This window comes from Balearica regulorum, chromosome 10, assembly GCF_011004875.1.
Source record: "Balearica regulorum gibbericeps isolate bBalReg1 chromosome 10, bBalReg1.pri, whole genome shotgun sequence".
Classification (NCBI taxonomy): Eukaryota; Metazoa; Chordata; class Aves; order Gruiformes; family Gruidae; genus Balearica; species Balearica regulorum.
Window position 1 is genome coordinate 8,650,412 of NC_046193.1, and position 21,015 is coordinate 8,671,426.

At 37.8% G+C, this 21,015-nt stretch overlaps 1 protein-coding gene across 2 annotated transcripts in view; it reads left to right on the top strand.

The window, feature by feature from the left end:
- The window catches only part of CACNA1D (calcium voltage-gated channel subunit alpha1 D), a 284,291-nt gene that overhangs the window by 145,458 nt on the left and 117,818 nt on the right, over positions 1–21,015 (top strand). For both annotated transcript variants that reach the window (XM_075761982.1, XM_075761983.1), the window contains 2 exons: positions 16,251–16,390; positions 19,658–19,800. In XM_075761982.1, the coding sequence (XP_075618097.1) occupies positions 16,251–16,390; positions 19,658–19,800 (283 nt within the window). The remainder of the gene's footprint in view (positions 1–16,250; positions 16,391–19,657; positions 19,801–21,015) is intronic.

Below are 21,015 nucleotides of genomic sequence, written 5' to 3' on the forward strand. Positions count from 1 at the left end.
CTTCAAATCACTGAAACAGTGGGAGTCTATTAGCATTCTCAGTGCAGCTATTCTGGCTGTGAAATGTCCTCACTTAGGGAATCAGATTCCCTAGAAGTGAAGAAGATTCTTCTTTTTGCTCTTTGTGCAACAGAGAAGATCTAGGGGCTGTTGTGGTTTTGCCCCAGTCGGCAGCTAAGTACTGTAAAGCCACTTGTTCACCCCTCCACCCACAAGGGGATGGGGAGGAGAATGAAAAAAACCAGACTCATGGGTTGAGATGAAGACAGTTTAATAGTATAACAAAGGAAGAGAATAATAATTAAAAAACCACAAGTAATGCACAATTGCAATTGCTTACTACATGTGGAAGGGAAAAAACAAACCCTGATGCCCAGTTTGTTTCTGAGCAGCGATCCCACCTCCTGGCTAGCTTCTCCAGTTCTATACGGAGCACGATGCTGTATGGTGGGGAATATCCCTTTGGCCAGGCTGGGTCAGCTGTCCTGGCTGTGCTCTCCCAGCTTCTTGTGCACCTGGCAGGGCGTGGGAAGCTGACAAGTCCTTGACTTGGTCTAAGCACTACAACTACCTAGCAACAGCTAAAACATCAGTGTGTTACCAACATTATTCTCATACTAAATCCAAACCACAGCACTGTACTGCCTACTAGAATGAAAATTAACTCTCAGCTGAAGCCAGGACAAGGGCTAATCTGAGTATCTCTATGGATGTAAGCAGTAAGTTTGATATGAGAGAGATAACATAAATGGTTTGGAATAGGTCACATCAAAAAAGGAGTTTGTGGCCTAATTCTTATATCCTACCCACGTGGACAAAGTGGGATGCGTTAACAGATAACACCTTAGGCTGATAACAATGAATTCTCTCCTGCTTCTGGAGGTGATGCGTGCTATTAATTCAGTAATTTTCTTTATTTTTAACAAATGATGGTGTTTTTTGCCATCAAACCAAAGAAGAGCTTCACAACTAACTCCATTGGATTTCTTTTCTGCTGTTCATGCATTTAAGTCCTTGCTTAAATGTACTACTAGTACTTGACTGCCTTTAGTCAGGTACTTTTAGTTCACATCCTTTTTAAGCATCTGAACTTCTTTGTTTGGAGGTTTTTTGTTGCTTGTTTTGGGTTTGAGGTTTTTTTTAAAAAAAAAAAAGGCACCAGCAACAAATTCTGCCTTGTACATTATAATAAAAATAGTCTCACAGAAAAGTACATAGAATTTGACTTTTTGGCTTTACATGCTACCTAACAACTCTTCCTCTGTCCTTGACAAAATGGGAAAATCTGGATGCAATGTCCATGTGGGCCAGGTAGGCTGAGGGCCATTAGTAGAATTGTCAAGTTCTGTTCATATATATATATATATAAAAAAAAGCATAGGAATGGCTAATACAAATTCATGAGGACATTTACATAGAATGCGCACGAGATTAAATTAGCCTAGCTTTTGGGGAATTCCTAATGATTGCTCTTTCATTTTTACAAGTATTGAAGCATGCAAAAGCTGGAAAAATGTAGAACTGACTACACATGATCATCTTCAGCAAATGTGTGTTTTTGAAATTCTGTGCATATAACTGAAGGAGAAAAAACTTTTTGGCTCTTGGAGTCTCAGTGATTTGTATCTGATGAAAATAATAGCTTTTTCTTGCCTACCTGGAAGCAGTAGAAACTCCAATTCTCTAGGTGGAAAAACCTGATTTTTCCAAAAGGGAAGTAACAGCTCTTGTACCCTGTGATTACTTTCAAGAACACAATTTGTAAATATGCTTTAGGGATTGTCTCACTGAATAGGTGGGAGAAAATCACAGGGACTGTGACATTTTACATCAACTGGGGAGCAGTTTTATAGGTGGAGAAAAAGCAGGTGTTGGTACACTCAAATTGGCTTATAGCGGTAACGGAGGTGAACTTGAAACAGTGACAGAGCACTTATGAATATATTGTTGCGGACAGTGAGTTCTCTGGAAATCAAACCTGATAACCCAGATAGGGGAATAAATTAAAAAAGGCTTAGATGCAGTTCAGATGGGAATAATAACAAAATAATCTTCCTGATAAAGTGTTCTGTGTGGAGAAGTGGAACATGAAATGAGAAATTAAAAACCTAAATACATCTCCTGGGCTGCCAAATGGTATAGGAATGAAAGGAAGAAAATTATTTTGCATTGCGACTTTGAAATTACAAGGATGCACTTAGAAGGGTTTGAAATTTTGAGTACTGCTTACTGCCTTTAATACTCTGGCTGGCTATGTAATTAAAAAAAATACATGGGTAGTTTGCTGAATCTGGAGCTGTAATTGTAGCAGCCACTGGAGGGGCACAAACTAATGTTAGTAACATTCTGCAAGATAGAAGGAAAACTGATTCGTCCATAGAGAAGAAAGAAATTTGGCTTCAGGGCAGGCAGACTCATATTTTCCTTTCTGTCAGCATTTGAAGATATTTTATCAGTAAGGTTTGATCTGTAGATCACAGGAAGTGAACAAAAAATATTTTTTCAACTTTAAAAACAAAACTGAAATAGCTGAATAATGTGGTGTGTTTTCCTGATACTTTAGTAATGACTATCAGTAGTATTCCATGTGTTTATTTCTTTCCAAATTAGTATATTTATTGTTACTTTTGTTGAACGCTTTCTTATGGTTAAAATGAAGGAAAGAGTAAGGCTTCATGATGGTGCTGTTACTAGAACTAAGCTAAATATGTTTTCACTTCTTAATGAATTTCCAGAAGAGTGGACCACTGTTGTACCTGAGTACAGCTGAAATCAAAACAAGTGTATCACTGATCTTGTTTGTGGACTGTGTACAAATTGGTGTTTTAGCTGTGCTATTCTTTGAATTTTTCTTGGAACTCCTTTATAGGAAGCCATTCCACCTTCTAATGTTTCTTCTCCTTGTGCTCTATGTTTGCAATGTATGTCCAGGCTACTGCCCTTTGATGTTAGGGATCAAAGGGCTTCCATTAAACACGATCATGGCAGAAGTGTATGTTCCTCCTTGCAACTAGATTTTCTCTACAGATCAGTATTTTCTTGGTTATGGAACAGCCAGAGCAATCTGACCCTCAGATGCATAATGAAAATGTTCTCAGGTTCATTCAGCCTTCTGTTCAAGTTGAAATAATTAGAGGTCTTCCCTTTCATAGTTTTCCAAATGCTTGCTGGGCACACAAAATGGGATTCTCCCTGCATTTTATTGCTGCAGGGAAATACCAATTTCTGCAGCCAAATTAAATTTTGCATATCTGGAATTTGCTACAAGATGGTATTTCATAACAAAGTCTTTTATCAGTGGAAAAGCTTTGATTTTTGATGATTGTGGAATAAAATTAAGTAGACACTTCAAATATTTGATTCAAAAACAACCATAGAATAAAAGTACTAGGAAGAACTTCTTCAGCAAACTGCTTTAACATTTTCATGGATATTGCAGACCATTTTCCTGTCAGTTCAGATAAATGCATTTTTTTGTTCTTCATATTGTTGTTCTGAATAGTGTCTACAAGGAGTATTGTATCCTGCCCTCTCCTATAGATGAAAATTAATTTCATTAACATAATTGCTGTTGACATTTTTGTAGTTTGACTTCTAATGGTCTGGCAGGTTGTCCACTCATAAGTAATGCAGTTACCTTAGCCTTATTTGAGTATTATCTTTTACAGTGCAGTACTGAATGTTACTTACTAACAAATATAAAGTAAATTAATGTGTATCTAAGTAGATAAGAAATTATTTCTAGAAGGAAAAAATTCCAAAGAGATGCTAGAACGTGTAGCATGTCATTATCAGAAAAGCATTAGGTCTTTCACAGTGGAACATATTATTTGCCAATTGTACCTCCTCCTCAATATCAAAGTGTCCTATCCACATCATGTATTGCATTCGGTACCTTCTGTATGAAATTCTAGTGATGGTCTGATGTTAGGAAGTATTAAACAAGAAACTAAGAACTAAATACATATTGTTCTGATCAAATTTCTTAACATTGTTATCCAAATATAAGGGATTCACATCTGCGAGTACTTTTAAAAGCCCTTATTGATTATTTTTTATAATACTGTATTGGGTTTGCGTGGCAAGGTTTTGGTAGCAGGGGGCTACAAGGGTGGCTTCTGCTAAAGCTTCCCCAGTGTCTGATAGAGCCAATGCCAGACAGCTCCAAGACAGACCCACTGCTGGCCAAGGCTGAACCTCCTGAGGAGGAAGGAGTGGCAGAGACACCGTGTGATGAACTGACCACAACCCTCGTTCTCTGTCCCCTTGGGCCGCTGGCGGGAGGAGGGAGAGAAATTGGGAGTGAAGTTAAGCCCAGTAAGAAGAGAGGAGTGGGGGGGGAAGGTGACTACTTGACTCTGATCTGATTGGTAATAAATTAAATTAATTTTCCTGACTTGAGTCTGTTTTGCCCATGATGGTAATTGGTGAGTGATCTTTCCCTGCCCTTATCTTGCCCCAGGAGCCTTTTGTAATATTTTTCTCTCCCCTGTCTGGCTGAGGGGAGTGATAGAGTGGCTTTGGTGGGCCATTGGTCTGTCCCATTGGGTAGGCTTTTAACATTCTGTTGTTTTTAAACTGACAAAGGCAAACCACTGTAGTCATATATCTGACAGATTGAGTAAAGTACTGTAATGAAACTATCCTATTGCTTTTACTCAGTTCTTTTGTAATCAAAGTGTAAATTAGATTTGCAATCAGATGGATAAATCTAGGGCAAAACCCACCTATGCAATGAATATGTCATTGTTCTGTTTTCTAGCTGACACTATCAGTGCAGAACATAACTACAAACACAATCTGTTCTCCATATTGTTGTTTAATCTTTTTTTTAACAGAAAGTCCTTGACATTCTTAAAACATAGCACTGGAACATTATAGAGCTGTCAATGAATAGTTAACCCACAAAAATGTTACCTTTTTGGTCTTTTCACTTCCTTTTCATTTGGGATGCCATATTCCTTCAGAGCTTGGTGAAAGCTTGCATGAAGTATCTCCTGGAAAATAATCTGGCTGTTGAGATAGACTTTTGCTTTTGGCAAGCTCACCTAAATAAAAGCTGAGGACAAAATGAGCATTAACTCATATGAGATATGAGAGCCACTCTTTGGTACGTTTCAGAACTGTATTAATTGTAGAATGAAATAATCAGGTTGGAAAACCTGCAGGAATCAAAAATGGACACATGAAAAAGTGGATAGGCTTAAATGCAGGCCATTGCAGTATCACCTGAGTAGTTGACTATGATAGGTTTTTTAAGAAATGTATAGATAATCAATATATATATTTAAAGTATGGTTAGAAAGAAGATGCATATGTGCTCACAGAAAACATGGGGAAAGCTCACATAGGAATATTTTCAGAGCAGAATTTTTTTCTTGTATATTTCATATTGAAATATTGAAATGCATTATAGTTTGATTTAATTGGTGAGTTTTTGGCCTGGAATTTTTCTGTTTTAAGGAAAATTTAATTTATTTTGGCTTTTGGAGTTGTGGGGTTTTTTAATCCACCTTGCCCTTGTTTTTTAGTTTTTCTTTGAATGTTCTGGGAAGTCTGTATCCAAGAAACACTTGTTGAACACAAAAAGTGGACTTCTAGTCCTGTAAGATTTGAAAGTTTCCCAAGTTCTAACACTATATATATATTAAAAAAAAAAAAAAAATCAGTAGAGGATTTACTATTGTCATTGTCCCTGTCTGTTTTCTGCTCATGGGTTTCTGCATGGTCAAAGGTGAATTTATAGGGATTAGAAAATTCTCTTGGTTTATAAATTCTCAGAGAATTTGAAGACTTTCTCTAAAGTACCTGACACCTAGTAACATTCTTGCTCCTGGGTTTGTAGCCAAAACCTGCTCTCTTCCAAATGAATAAGACTGCTAACAAGTAAGAAAATATATTTAACACTAATGCTGTTTTATGACTAGGTGCAGGTTTAATTCATCACTTGACACTGACTAGTCAACTATGTAAAGCAAAATTGTGTGACAAGTGACAGTATACATAAATATTGTCTCTTCTACTGTCCTTATTTTGCTGACCTTATTTTCCTGAATATCATCAATTAGAGAGTGGCAGAAAGACACCCAAGTAATTTGGATTCTATTCCAGTTATATTCTTTATTGCTTACTTGGCCTGCTTTCTGTTGTGCAATTCAGATTGTTTGGCATACTGTGCTCCATCTTCAGTAGGAGTTGTGTGGATTTAGGATTGAAACTCATGTGTCACTGCCTATTAGCATTTCTACAATTTGCCTTTCACACCTTGCAGGCATGTAGTCAATGTGAAGTGATTGGTTCACTGTCCCTTTCTTAATAGTTTTTCAGTAGATGGTAAATGAGAGGTCTGTTGCTGCTTTAGTAATTTATGAGCAAATTTCCAAAATCATGCCGTTTACCTTGTTCCTTTAGAACATGAAACAACAGAAAGATAGTCTGTGCCTCTATAAGGGTATGTAAGGGAGTGCAAATAGTGTATTTAATAATGTATGTGCAGAATGGATATGTCTGTTTCTACCTAGCTGTCAGAGTGAGTTCCACCTAAATATAGCATAGGAAAAAACTAGACAATGAACTTGGATTTTTCCTATTTAATGTTATGACTGGAAAGTACATATTTAGCATATGCTTTTACATGAACAAATCCAGCATGAATCCATGCAGATACCTGTAATCAGTATGAAAATTTCTTGTTTGGATGCAACATTTTCCTGTCTGTACAAATGCTTATTTACAGAACTGAGATTTAATTAAACTCCATTAGTGTGTTATTTACAAGATAAAGTGGAAAATACATGATTAAAAATATGGGAAGCCATCACACTCAAAGATGCAATGTAGGTCTACAGTGCATTTAGAGGAAGTGATTACAGGAAATAATGGAAAAAAGTAATTGAACTGTTAAACATGATCTACTTATTCTTCTATCTCTGGCTGCCAGAATCTGTCAGATGAAAGTATAGGCATTACTGCTACCTAAAACTCTTTGAAGGCTGGGATACTATTTCAGGGATGTAAGTTATTCAAATGCTACTTCAGACTACATCGATAAAAAGGGACTTTAAGAATCTTAATTATACTTAATTACACTTCAGCATATATAGTTTGCACATCCATTTTGTTCATTTGCTGCGCTCAATATTTGAGATGTTTCATTGCACATTCTTTTCTTGCAAGCATAAATGCCTGCTTGGTATCTAGAACGTGGAACTGTTGTTAATTGGGGCTATACCAAGTGATTGTGAATTCAGAGTTCAAATGAGATTAAGATTTGTGTGTCCTTTTTGGAAAGAGTGAAGATTCTGTGAGTGAGATCTGTGGTACTAGCAATTTGAAATCCCTTCAGTTTTATTTAAAACAGATTTAAGAATGCTTAAGGTGTGTAGCACCTTCTTCTACTCCTAAATATGGAGTTTGCATTTGGTATTGACTTTTAAGCATCAACCTTGCTATCAGATGTATTGGTGCCGACTGCCAAAGCATGTGGATCTGCAGTAGTATGATGGTGTCTTATGAAGAGCCTCAGAAGATTGGAGATATTTCTGGGCCTAATGCCAAATTCCTGCCCAGAGTTTCCCTGGATTTTACCATGTGAGCCAATATATTAATTTCAGTTTTATTATTCCAGACTTTCACAACTAAACCTAAATTTCTTTTTGTAGTAGTTAGTTTTTAAATTCAAGAACGTGCTTGGACTCTGACCGCTGGATAGTATCATAAAGGTTAGGAAACGTATTCTCAAAGTTCCCCAAAATAGTCTTCAGAATGCATAAAGGCATATTGTAAGTTAATATACTGAAAATGGCTTAGCCATGTCAGTACTTCTTCCACTAATCCCTTCCAAATTTCTGCGTTTTGGAAAGAACTTCTCAGATCTTTGAATGTTTTGTAAAACCTTCGTAAAACATTTTTCCTTAGTATATATATCTTGATGGCGTGCCTTTTTGATAGAATTGTTCAGCAGTTTCTGTTTAAGAAGGAATGTTACTACTCACCTAGAAACAGATAATTTAGTCACCAAAAGTGTAATCTATATCGACAGTTAAATGATTCTTTAAAACACAATGTCTACACAAGCTGTTTCCTTTTCCACGCTGGAATCCTAGTCCTTGGAAATTCTGAGGTCTGTCCAACTCTTCGTACTCTGAGATGTGAGGATGAGAGTATCCTGGGAGCAATTTAAGGTCAGGGGATGTTGCTGGTCAAACATTAAATGGTCTTGTGTACGTGGAACATCACGTGCGCTTCAAATATGGAAACAATGTCTATTGGCCTGTGTCTGTATTAAAGAAGTAGAATTATAGGTATGTAATTACAGATTCTAAAGTTGCTGCAGAGCTCCTCTGTCAAAAAGCAAAGGTGCACTTACAAGAACGCTAATGCAGATATCTGGCATAGTTGAGAGCAGTAGTTGTATTCCCTCAGATGGATCAGGACTAATCAGGAAGATGCAACATAATTTAATTGGATTGATCAGAATACAAATCCTTAAAACATTGTTTTTCAGACTCTCCCTCCCTTGTTTGCTATTACGTATCTAAAGATGTAGTTAACCCAATAGTTATCACCGAATTCTTGAGTGATAAATAATTCTAATTCTTCTAATAAAGGGAGAGTAATTTTCATGTCTAAAATAGGAAGTAAATTATTTAATCAGCTTTAAAAGCAGAAAGAAAGTAAAGCTTTAGTGCTGTTTTCTTTTTGCCCAGTATATGGATTTCATGTTTGTTTTATTTTGTATATTGGAAAACTGCTGTAACATTTTCCACATGTGGGAATAAATAGGTTTTCTTTTCTTTCTTTAATATTACTGTGGTGTAGGTCACAAGTGATTTTCAGGGGAATACAGGTATATGAAGTGAAAAATTAAATTAATGTATTTCAGAATTCAAAACTCAGTTACTTTTCTGTCTTATGAATGCTGTGTTTTCCTGGTGGCAGAATTTGAAAGAATGGCTGTTTGTCAAAAAGATAAATGACTTTGTATGTTGTCAAGGCATCAGTCACACATCTTATAGCATGTGATTGATTATTAGTCTCCAAATCAAGAATGTCAAAGTATCTGGTTTGTGTATGTCTAAACTGTAGAAAGCTGATCTGTTTGATTACTTCCCTTAAATTGAGTCACTTTATCTGCCGAGCAGTTTTTACTCTGATACATGTATGTTACTCTGTGTGCAAAAATCTATTTCCCCAGTTAAGAAATAGTTCTGATCTCTTATGCCCAGGGAGTAGAAATTAATATGAGAAGACTTAATTACATAGCATAATAGATTAAGGTTTTGCAAATTAATGACTTTTTATTTTGAAACAATTATCTTGTGAGACAAATTAAATGCAGAGTTTTGGTACATCACATTACAACATGTAACAGTAGCTTTGCATATTTCTTTCAGAGATTTTGAAAATATGAAGATAATAAATGTGACTAATGTGCACCATCTGGCTAGGGTGGGGAAAAAAAAAGATTTCTTCCTGAGTAAGAGGGTTTCTGCTAAGCTGATTTTTTTAAAATAAGAAAGCAAATGCATATTTTTTTCCTGAGAAAATGAAATTCTAACGACTTTACTGAAACCCAGTGGATAAGGGTAGCCTTTGTTTTGTACTTGATGATCAATATCAAAGTGGAGCTCATTGGTCTCTATCAGAAAGGCAACGTATCTTATCAAGTCCTGTTGTGCATCATATATTCAGAAAAAGATTGAGACTTGAAGATTTTGAGTAACATTAACAAAAGTGTTAGACAGCCTTGCAGGAATCAGCCTCCTGTAAAGAGAGATGACCTAGCTCTGTGTGGTATCAAATCAGTGAATGAACTACTATTAATCTGTACAGCTGTAGGATTAGAACCTTAGTAACACAGACATATTTTTGTGCTTCATATCTTCGTTAGATTTACAGCTGTCATTTTTTTCCTCTGCTGCTTTCTAGTGCAATATAGAACTAAATGCAATAATAGATATTAGAAATTATGTAAAATTTCTAATTTAATCTGTACAATTTCTTAGAACCAAAAGTATCCTCTAAGTTTGTTTTAATACAGATTTTGGTTTTCAGGCAGTCAGTCTTATATATTTCCTTATTTTTTTTGTCTGGTCGTCTTATTTCTTAGTGTTCCTACTTCCATTTTTAATTAAATAAAGTATTCACTTAAAGATCTCAACTAATTTGAACAAAATAAGATGTGCAGGGATAGTTTTCTCCACTATAGAGAAAAGAAAGCAGATAAATGTGTGCATCAAACTGTTAGAACTGCAGTCTTCAGTCTGTATTTTTAAATTATCTTTTACTACTTTAGATTTATTTTTACATAGCAACCCTACCTCTGCAACTCTTCCAATAATACTGAAAATTGTATGATAGACTAAGCTTTATTTACTCTTGAGTAATGGTTGCTTAAGCTCTGGAGGTGTTAGGTGATGTATGGCCTACAGATGTGTATCTGTTGCAGAGGCAAAAATTGATGTCCGTGGTGACTGGCAAGAAGTTACAGAAGTGTGAGAAGGGACTGCCAGTACCTTCCTAAGAGCGAGCAGGTTGTTAACTTTGCAGTTTGTGTTAGAACATCTGTTGGCTGCCTACTTACTAAAAAAAAAAAAAAACCCAAACCAAACAGTCTGTAAAGGCAGCACAGCCTGTACTTTGAATATTGTTAACTACTGGGCCAAATCATTCATCTGGCCTTTGTGGAAGGCACAAGTTGTAATTTAAAAAAAAAAAGAGTATGAGAAAGCATGAAAGAAAAATAGAGGAAAAGAGGAAGGGAGGGAAAATGAAACACTGGAAAATAATAGGCCTCTCTTGTTGTAGAACAAGTATCTCTGTTTCTTTTCTCAAGGATTTCAAGCACTCCTGGCTCTTGGATTGCCCAGTGGTTATGGCTCTGCTAAAAGCATCATAAAATGGTTTGGTTCTATCTTGTATCCATTACGAATGTGAGTTTCTAGGGGCAAATTCTGAAACTAGGCATATAAATGCATTAGAACAGGGAGCAAGGATGGAAGGAAACGCTTCCATTCTTCCACAGAACAGAAGGAAAACTTGCCTGGTGTTCAACGTTGTATAGAGTGCAAGGCCTTTTACATGTTGAATGTGTAGTGGGTATAGGTAGTTGTACGTGCCCTGAATCTATCTGTACTTTTCACTATGATCATGTAGGAATTATCAGAATCATATCAGAATAATAGAAATTACAGAAATGTTAACTGGGCGAGACCTCTGGAGTTTATCTAGTCCTTCAGCTACTAGCAGGACTGTCACCAGCACTAGAGCAGGTCAGCTGTACCTTTGCCTAGCTGCATCTTCAAAATGTCCTGCTTTGAAGCTGCATGTTCCTGTTCTGCACTACTGTGTTGGGTTTGCGTGGCAAGGTTTTGGTAGCGGGGGGGAGGGGCTACAGGGGTGGCTTCTGTGAGAAGCTGCTAGAAGCTTCCCCTGTGTCTGATGGAGCCAATGCCTGCCAGTTCCAGGACGGACCTGCCGCTGGCCAAGGCCAAGCCAATCAGCGCTTCTGTGATAACATATTTAAGAAGGAAAAAAATAGTTAGAGCTTTTGCCAGCCAGAGAGAGGAGTGAGAAGATGTAAGAAACTCTGCAGACACCAAGGTCAGTGCAGAAGGAGGGGCAGGAGGTGCTCCAGGCGCCGGAGCAGAGATCCCCCGGCAGCCCGTGGTGAAGACCATGGTGAAGCAGGCTGTCCCCCTGCAGCCCATGGAGGAAGGATGAGGGGGTGTAGAGATTCCACCTGCAGGCCGTGGAGGACACCACGCCGGAGCATGTGGAGGCACCTGAAGGAAGCTGTGTCCCGTGGGAAGCCTGCGCTGGAGCAAGCTCCTGGCAGGACCTGTGGACCTGTGGAGAGAGGAGCCCACGCCGGAGCAGGTTTGCTGGCAGGATTTGTGACCCCGTGGGGGACCCACGCTGGAGCAGTTTGCTCCTGAAGGTCTGCACCCCGTGGGAGAGACTCACGTTGGAGAAGTTTGTGAAGGACTGTCTCCCGTGAGAGGGACTCCATGTTGGAGCGGGGGAACTATGAGAGGAGTTCTCCCCCTGAGGATGAAGAAGTGGCAGAAACAATGTGTGACAAGCTGACCCTAACCCCCATTCCCTGTCCCCCTGTGCCGCTGAGGGGGGGCGCGGAGGTTGAAGCCAGGAGTGAAGTTGAGCCCGGGAAGATGGGAGGGGTGGGGGGAGGTGTTTTAAGATTTGATTTTATTCCTCATTCCTCTACTCTGTTTTGCTTAGTAATAAATTAGATGAATTTCCTCTCTCAGTTCAGTCTGTTTTGTTCGTGATGATAATTAGTGAGTGATCTCTCCCTGTCCTTGTCTCGACCCAAAGTTTTTTCTGTTGTACTTTTTCTCCCCTGTCTAGTGAACGAGGGGAGTGATAGAGCGGCTCTGGTGGGCACCTGGCCCCCAGCCAGGGTTAACCCACCACAACTACCCTTCTGATAAAGAAGTTTTACTTAATGTCCTCCAAACCTGCAGCTTGTGGCTGTTTCCCCTTATTTTACCATGTGCTACTACTCAGCATTTAGCTTCATAGTTGGGTTCTTTAACCCCCCTTCAAGTTAATTGTACTCTACTGTTAGACCTTCACTGAGCCTCCTCTTTGATGAAGAGGAGATCCTCCTTGCTGTGGAGGATATCTTTCCTTCATTGGAGTCTGTACTTTCTCAGCACCCTTTTTGAACTAAGAGACGTAAAACTGTAGTAGTGTTGCTGCCTCACAGCACTGAGTAAAGGTGGATAATACTTTCCCTCTATCTGCTCACCATGCTGTACCTAATACAGCCCAATGTGGAATTTGTCTGATTTACAATGAGTCCATGTTTAACTTGGTGCCCACTGTGAGTTCCAGGTCCTTTCTCAGCCCATATTGATGTGGGATTATTTAACCTGAGGTGCAGAACTTTACATTCTTCCATGCTGAAATTCATGTGGCTTCTGTTGGTCTAACTGTCAAGGTTTCTTGTGGTCCATTTGCTAGGTGACACACACTGACCTCTTAAGCCCACAATTGGATTTAAAAAATGAGCTTGTCTTACATCCCATATTGTTTGAATAGAATGCTTGCAATACTGTTTAGGACATAAGAAACAGTCATGCTTCCATAAAAAGAAAATAAAATCATAGAATCATAGAGTGGTTTGGGTTGAAAGGGACCTTAAACCCCATCTAGTTCCAACCCCCCTGCCATGGGCAGGGACACCCTCCACTAGACCAGGTTGCCCAAAGCCCCATCCAACCTGGTCTTAAACACTTCCAGGGATGGGGCATCCACAACATCTCTGGGCAACCCGTGCCAGTTCCTCAGCACTCTAACAGTAAAGAATTTCTTTCTAACATCTAATCTAAATCGACCCTCCTTCAGCTTAAACCCATTCCCCCTTGTCCTGTCACTACACTCCCTGATTAACAGTCCCTCACCATCTTTCCTGTAGGTCCCCTTCAGGTACTGGTAAGCTGCAATTAGTTCTCCCCAGAGCTTTCTCTTCTCCAGGCTGAACAACCCCAACTCTCTCAGCCTGTCTTCACAGGAGGGGTGCTCCAGCCCTCCAATCAGCTTCGTGGCCCTCCTCTGGACTCGCTCCAACAGCTCCATGTCTCTCCTGTAATGGAGCCCCCAGAGCTGGATGCAGTACCCCAGGTGGGGTCTCACAAGAGCGGAGTAGAGGGGCAGGATCCCCTCCCTCGACCTGCTGGTCACGCCTCTTTTGATGCAGCCCACGACACTGTTGGCTTTCTGGGTTGCAGGCGCACACTGCTGGCTCATGTTGAGCTTCTCATCAATCAATACCCCTGAGTCCTTCTCCTCGGGGCTGCTTTCAATCCATTAAAAAATAAACAGGAACAAGACCAATATTATTATAAAAAAGTAATGGATGCTAAGTGATAGGATAGAGTTGTTAGATTTGAACTGCAGGGGCTTGACCATTAAGCAAGTTATGCTGGGACTAGGACTAGTACCTAGCCCAAATAGCAGAAGAGCATTAGAACCTTCTTTGAAGGGGAGCAGTGAAGGGCAAGGATGTTTTTTAGGATGAAATGTGGTAGGTTGATGGATGGAATTATATTACGTATTTACCTGTAATAATGGGACACTGGACATGATGACCCAAGAGGTCATCTTGGCCCAGAAGGTCCTATCCAGTCCTGTGTCCTATGCTCCCTTTATGTAAAGAAGCTGTTGAAATTTTGCATATATGAAACTTCATATCTCTTTTGTCTTACCTTTTCTTTATACTACTATGATTTTGATATATATTTTGCCTATAGCAAATGCCAACCGTAATATTTTTGTCTTCCTTATGTTGTCTTACATTATTTATCTTTCTATATCCAAGCTGCAGACTTAGTTACATGCAGGGAGACAAAAATAGTTATTGTGAAATGTGTACATGGTAGGATTTGCGTGAATTAAAGAGGTTTTCCTGTATGTTTCTCAGGAATGCTGATAATTCATAATATTGTAGTCTCTGTGGTGCTCTCTAGCCAAAGAAATCTGATGGCTTTTGGTGCACAAACCATTCACGTTTCTTCTGTGAGGCCTCTTCATGCTTGCTATCCAGTAATTGTTTTGGTTTATTGGTGATAGATTAAGTGGAAGGGACAATTTTGAAGTAAGTATAAGGAAAAAATTGAGGAGGAGGAGGAGTATGTCCATCAGTTTCACTGGGCCAGATGATCTCATGCAAAATATCATGCAGCTGAGGAGAAGCTGCCTTGGGTGAAGCTCTACAGTGTTTATGAAGTGTACTCAAAGCAGAAGAAAAAGGCAGGAGTATGAGACTGAGCTGAGCAGAGAATGAGATCCAGGAATCCTCACTTTGCACTAGAAGAAAGCCTTATCTCTCATAGTGATCCCAGGGTGCTGCTTGTTGGAGATGAAGACTTGGAGAGAAGTATGTAGTTTATTGATAAGCCTCTACGTTTAAGTCACCAGTATCAGATTTATCACATCCTATACATAACCAACCCTAAATGGCCTTTTCCTGAGGAAAAGAAATCTAGCCTCCCAAATTAAAGACTTTGCACATGAGAATATAAAGATCTTTAAATTGCAAACGGTCAAGGCTTGTTTTTCATTTGGTTGTATGTGAAAGTGCCAAGCTACGTAACAAATAGCAAATGCATAGTTTTGTGTGTAACATCTGTGCTATATTTGAGATATGATAGTAGAAGATTGTAATCCTTACTGAGCAGTTATAGTCCATATAATTAATGCTGTGTGTGACAAGTGAGCAACATCATGTGTTCCTGAACAAGTTCAAAAAAAATGAATCATTCTCTGTGTCTTTTATTCTTGGCTCTAATGTTTGCATAGCAACAGATAACTAAAAGTATTATACAAAGTGATGAAATGATGATATCTGAAGGTAGAAAGAACAAATATGTTAACTGATCTGTTTTGATAGGAGTGACTTTTATAATTTATCCAAATCAAATATGCTATTACTATAGAAAGAAGAAGCTACAAAAATATATTCTCCATTTAGCTGGGAGAAAAGATTCAATGTATAACTCTGTTTAAAGGAAGAATTTTGGTAAAATTAAGAAACTAATAGTGTTTAAAAAAAAGTATTGACACAAATCTGAAGTTGGAGCTTCAATGATACAAGGTGGTGATATATTAATTTAAAATTTCTTCAAGCATATTAGGGTGATTTAAAGAAATTCTGACGATGTTGAAGGAAGAATAAGTCAATGTAAACTTCCATGTCAAAATTGAAAAAGTTGTAAGACAGTGTAAAATTAAATGAAGACCCTCTTAAATAGCTTAACTTTCTGAGTCTCCTTAGTATGGGATAGCACAGTCTGAAACTCCTCTGTGGGTCCTAATTAAAGGCTGTCATAATGAATAGTGAAAGTAAGTATACCACTGTATACCTTGTAAGGATATTTCCAGGACTCTGTTTTACAGCATTTTCTGGGTTTAATGAGTGCAAAGAATCCTATTGACCTGGATGGGACTATTTGCTTAAGCAAAGGTACAGTATACTTCCATGTTTACAGAAACAGAGCCTTTTTCTCTCTCAATGTGAAAACAGGAAAATCTCATGCAATTATATAATTATAACTTTGTCAGTACAGCTATCGTTAAGTGCTATGCAATTAAAACCTGTAAACTGCTATGAGGTATAGTATTTCCTTAGTCCTGATCAATACAACTTACCCACTTCAAATTCTAACTAGTAAAAGAGCTGTTAAATTACATTGTCTTTCATTGTACCTTTTTGTCTTTTACAGGAAAAAGTAGAATATGCCTTCCTGATAATTTTTACAGTTGAAACGTTTTTGAAGATTATAGCATATGGATTATTATTACACCCCAATGCGTATGTTAGAAATGGATGGAATTTATTGGATTTTGTAATAGTAGTAGTAGGGTAAGTAACTTATCCTTCATTATACAAAGACTTAAAATCTTTGCAGTGAGGTAGATACAGGTCTGGCTGTGAGTAATGGCCTGTGCTTGATATCTATTCCTTTGGAGTAAAAGAATGAACAGATATGAGTGGAAAATTCAAAACAAAGTCCTAAAAGTCTTCCACATTATCTGTGGCCACAGGCTGTGTTGCACAATCAGCCTTATAGTAGAAGTTCCCAGGGAACTGAGTTGTGTGAAACAATATCCTTGGTGGTTGTCTTACAGAATCTTTTTAATCTGATTTTTTTTCCCAAGGTGAACTCCTGATGTCTTTCCATGTGATAAAGGTTGATCTGTTTAGGTCCACACATTGTCATTTATTCATTTATCCCCATACTGCAGTTATGTGGAGTTCGTCTATTCTGCAAAGACCTCTGGGAGAACCTACATGTTTCGAAGCAGAGAGTGGTCAGGGGAGACAGAGTTAACTGAGTGGTTCCTTGGCCTTCCCAAAATCTGAGGAAAACTGGACTTAAGTACTTTCCTTTGGGGTGCTGCAGATGAGGCCCCACATCTGTATGATTTTGGCTTGCCTGGGGGGAGAATGCATGCTAAAAATGAACGTATGAATACCCTATGATAACTATTTGATTCTGAGATAGCAAATGTTACTGAGAAGATTGTATTTGGGCCAGTTGCTTGGCATTCAGGCAGTTTTGGTCCAGGACTAAAATTTGAATATAAATAGCTCTTTCATCAGGTCAGGTCATTCTCAACAGATTGGCCTCTATGCCTGAAGGGGAAGCTTGGTGGGCAGGTATGGAGACTATCAGACATAAAAGCTCTGTTCTCTTGCCAGGCAGTCACTTGAATAGACCTTTTCCCTCTTGTCAAGTGACCATGGAGTTACAGTAAACCCTGGAGCAGTCTAATTAACATGACCTCTATCTTTGGCTGTCCTAAATACATGATAACTAAAAAAATTTTCCATTAACTCATAAAACACTCATTGGAGGCTAAATCTAGTTAGGTCAAATGCTTACACTGAATTCATGGAAAATACAAAGAAAAAAGGACTAAATCTTATCAAATACCTAAAATATCACACTAAGATTTAAATCCTGGCTCAAACCCAAAAGTTTTGGAATATAAACTATTGTATAGGATGTCATCAGTCTACCTGGAAGACAAGGTGGACCTTTCATAACATCAGACACTAAGAAAACTGTGAGCAATATTTTTGTTCTTGCAATTTGAGCAAAATTTTTGTTTCTTCTTTTAAGAAGAACACAACCCACATAAGCAAGTGAGTAAGCACAAGTCCATTTATTTAATTAATACTTAAAAGCCCAGTGAAAAATTGATTTTCATATATAATTCAAGGTGGATATTGAATCACTTCTGGATCTGATTCTGTTTGACTAGTTTCATTGTGAAATTTCATTAGGTATTTTAATAGCTTTGAAAGAGCTGCCACAATGTCCTATATTGAATGTATTAGATGAAATTTGCTTCATGTGCTTTCTCAGTAGAAACTGTAGCAGTCCAAATGCATAAATCTTAATTATACCAGAAGAAATGTCTACTAGCAAAAGGGAAGCACACATAGAGACTTTTTTCCACAACATCAAATTTGGCATTTAAACTTTGGTAAACTGTACAGGAGAATAAATGTCAATTTTAAGAAGAGATCAATGGTTTTATATCTTAATGGCTTTATAGAATAGACATAAAATGACAGAGCTATAGACATAGCTGTGAATGTGACGTTTGCTCCTGCCTTTGTCACTTCTCTCTGAAACCAGTCAGAGTATGAATTACTTTCAGAGCAGTCTACTACTTGCCTGCATGCTATGCCACATAGTTTCCATTGATTTTTGTGAAAGAATAACATCCTGGTACAGAAAGCTTTCATAGCACCTTCCTATGCCTGTAGCCCTTTAATTTTCTAATGATTTATGAACTGACAGGTTGAAAGCAGCTTCTCTTAACTTGGGACTTGATTCAGAAGTCTGTTTAATCATGTCTGCCTTTAGAGCATGAATAGTCACTCTGAAATCATCAGGTGGCTCATTTGCTTAGAATTATGCTTCTATTAAATTATAGGGCTGAATCAGAACCTGAAATATTAAATGTCTGGATTTCTATGGTTATAGCAGTATGTAGGTTGCTGGTTTTCATTCTGAGGTATGCAGTGTTCGTGGCTGGGTTTTACTCTAGAGGAAAATGAAGCAGAGTAGGGATGGATATTGGCTGATACGGGTCAGTTGCTTACTGGTGGAAGAGAAAGACTTCAATATTCTAGTTTGGGCAACCTATTAAATATTACACAATGTCTAGCAACTATCCGGCAGGACAGAGTTGTGAACCAGAGTTGTGAAGACTTTTCTTGACCAAACCAAGAACCTGGACACTTCAGGAGTCCTTTCCAAGTCTGACACGTTTTTCAGGATTACAAAACACTATTGACTTGGTAATCCTTTCAGGAGAAGTTCAGTTTTGCAACTACTGGACTACAGATTCTGTGCAAAGGATGATATGGTTTGCATGGTCTAGCCACAGTCTAGAAAACCATGCATCTGAAATGCAGGTCCGAACTAAAATAAACCTAAGATTACTTTGCACTTCCACCACTTGCATCACTTTGAATTACTGTTAGAAGTGGGAAAGAAAAATAAAATTCTTGTCTTCCAAAATGTTCTAATGAATGATTAGCTCATTTCTGCAGTGAAGAAATACAATATAATAAATGAGTCATCTGGGAATATTTTTATCCTCAAAGATATTACGTGTAAGAAACAAATCTTGTTGGTGTTATTAAATGTTGGACTTTAATTATTTTTAATATATTCAGTTTTTGCTGACTGTATTTAGAATATTGAACTGCAGTGTCACTTGGAGTTCATATATTCCACCAAAATTAGAACAGATGGTTTCTAGTGATTATCTATTTCATGTTCTAAAGAGAAGACGAATTCGCCAAACCTTACAGCTAAAATGTTTGAACAAAGAAGTGGAAAAGAAGCTTCGTCTATATAAAAATAGCAGATTGTGTATACAAGCAGAATGCTAATTTATTGGATACTGTGTGATCATCGCTCTCTGGAGGGAGTAGAAGCTCTTGCACTTCATAACTCTTCCTGTCATGATTTACTGTGTAACTATATGTCTCATTTTGACAGCTGAACAGCATTTCAGAATTGTCTGCAGTTCAAGTAATTTCCTAATACCTTTAATTGCATGGTAAATGGATGGTGATGACCTTACCCTTCATCTCATTTTCTAGATTATTTAGTGTAATATTGGAACAATTAACCAAAGAAACAGAAGGTGGCAGCCACTCAGGTGGCAAACCTGGTGGCTTTGATGTCAAAGCCCTAAGAGCCTTTCGTGTATTGCGACCTCTCCGGCTTGTATCAGGAGTGCCCAGTAAGCTCTTTTCTATTTAATTCCATTGGAATGCATGCTGTAACTGATTTGATTATTTAACTTTCTTGTTCCAGACACTAACAGAAATGAGATAATATAAAGTTGATTTTTTTGTTATCTGGTTATGTAGATAAAGTGAGTTTCAAGATGAATGATACCCTATTTCAAGTTGAACAAAGGATTGTGAATTCATTCAGTGTATGATCTTCTTACACAGTTCAATAAGCAGACAGGGGAATACACTTCTTTTTTAGAAGCTTTATATAAAAGTAAATTACATGTTAAAATGCAAATACACCAGAAAATAAAATTCAGATTTTTTTAATTCCAAAACCCGGCAGATCTGAAAGTGTAGGTGGTCCTAAAATGGTTTATATGTTGGTAAGTGTATGCCAAAGCACATTACGCATTTCATATTTCCTGCCCCCTCCAATGCACATGAATGCCTTCTGTTTATCTCGGTAGAGCTAACAGATAAATTAGGAAACTTAAAAAGTAGAACAATATTATTTAAAGAAAGCAATTGAATTTTCTGCTAATCTTTCCTGTTTTCTTTTAATACATTATTAATTACTGAAGCTATTTGAGCTGAGTAAGAGGTTCATGGCTTAAAATTTAGCCCTTTCCAAGACATTCAAAAGGAGAATTCTAATGCTGTGTTTATAATATCATAGTCTGTTACATGGAAATGATCATGATGGTATATATTTAGCAAAAGAACTTCAGTGAAGAAAGAAGTAGTCTTATGAAATGTCAGAAAGGAAGCCTATTAAAATAAAAATGAAGCATATTTTGTTCTCGTTGGTACTATGGCAGCTTCATTAGTCTGGAATTAACTTCTTTTGGTAAAACCAAAATTTGACTAAATATGTAATTAAGGAGAAAAGAAAAACGAAGTAGTTCTGGAAGTGATGTGAGGGATAAATAATGAAAAAGTTTGTTCAGAGTAAAAATGTGTTTTCCCAGGTTTCCCTCTATTTATCTCTCCAGACCAAAATTACAGTTTACAGTTCTGCAATTGGCTGAGTGTATGTTTTCTCAGGACTTGCCACAAAGTTGTGGTTGTAGCACGGGACTTTTTAAAGGTCTTATAAAATGACCTCCAGCCACACACTGACTACATGCCCTTTCTTTCTAAAAAACCCATAAATTCTTGTGACACATTTCCAGCATTGACTTCTATGACATAACCTTTATTAACAGAGGAAATAATTA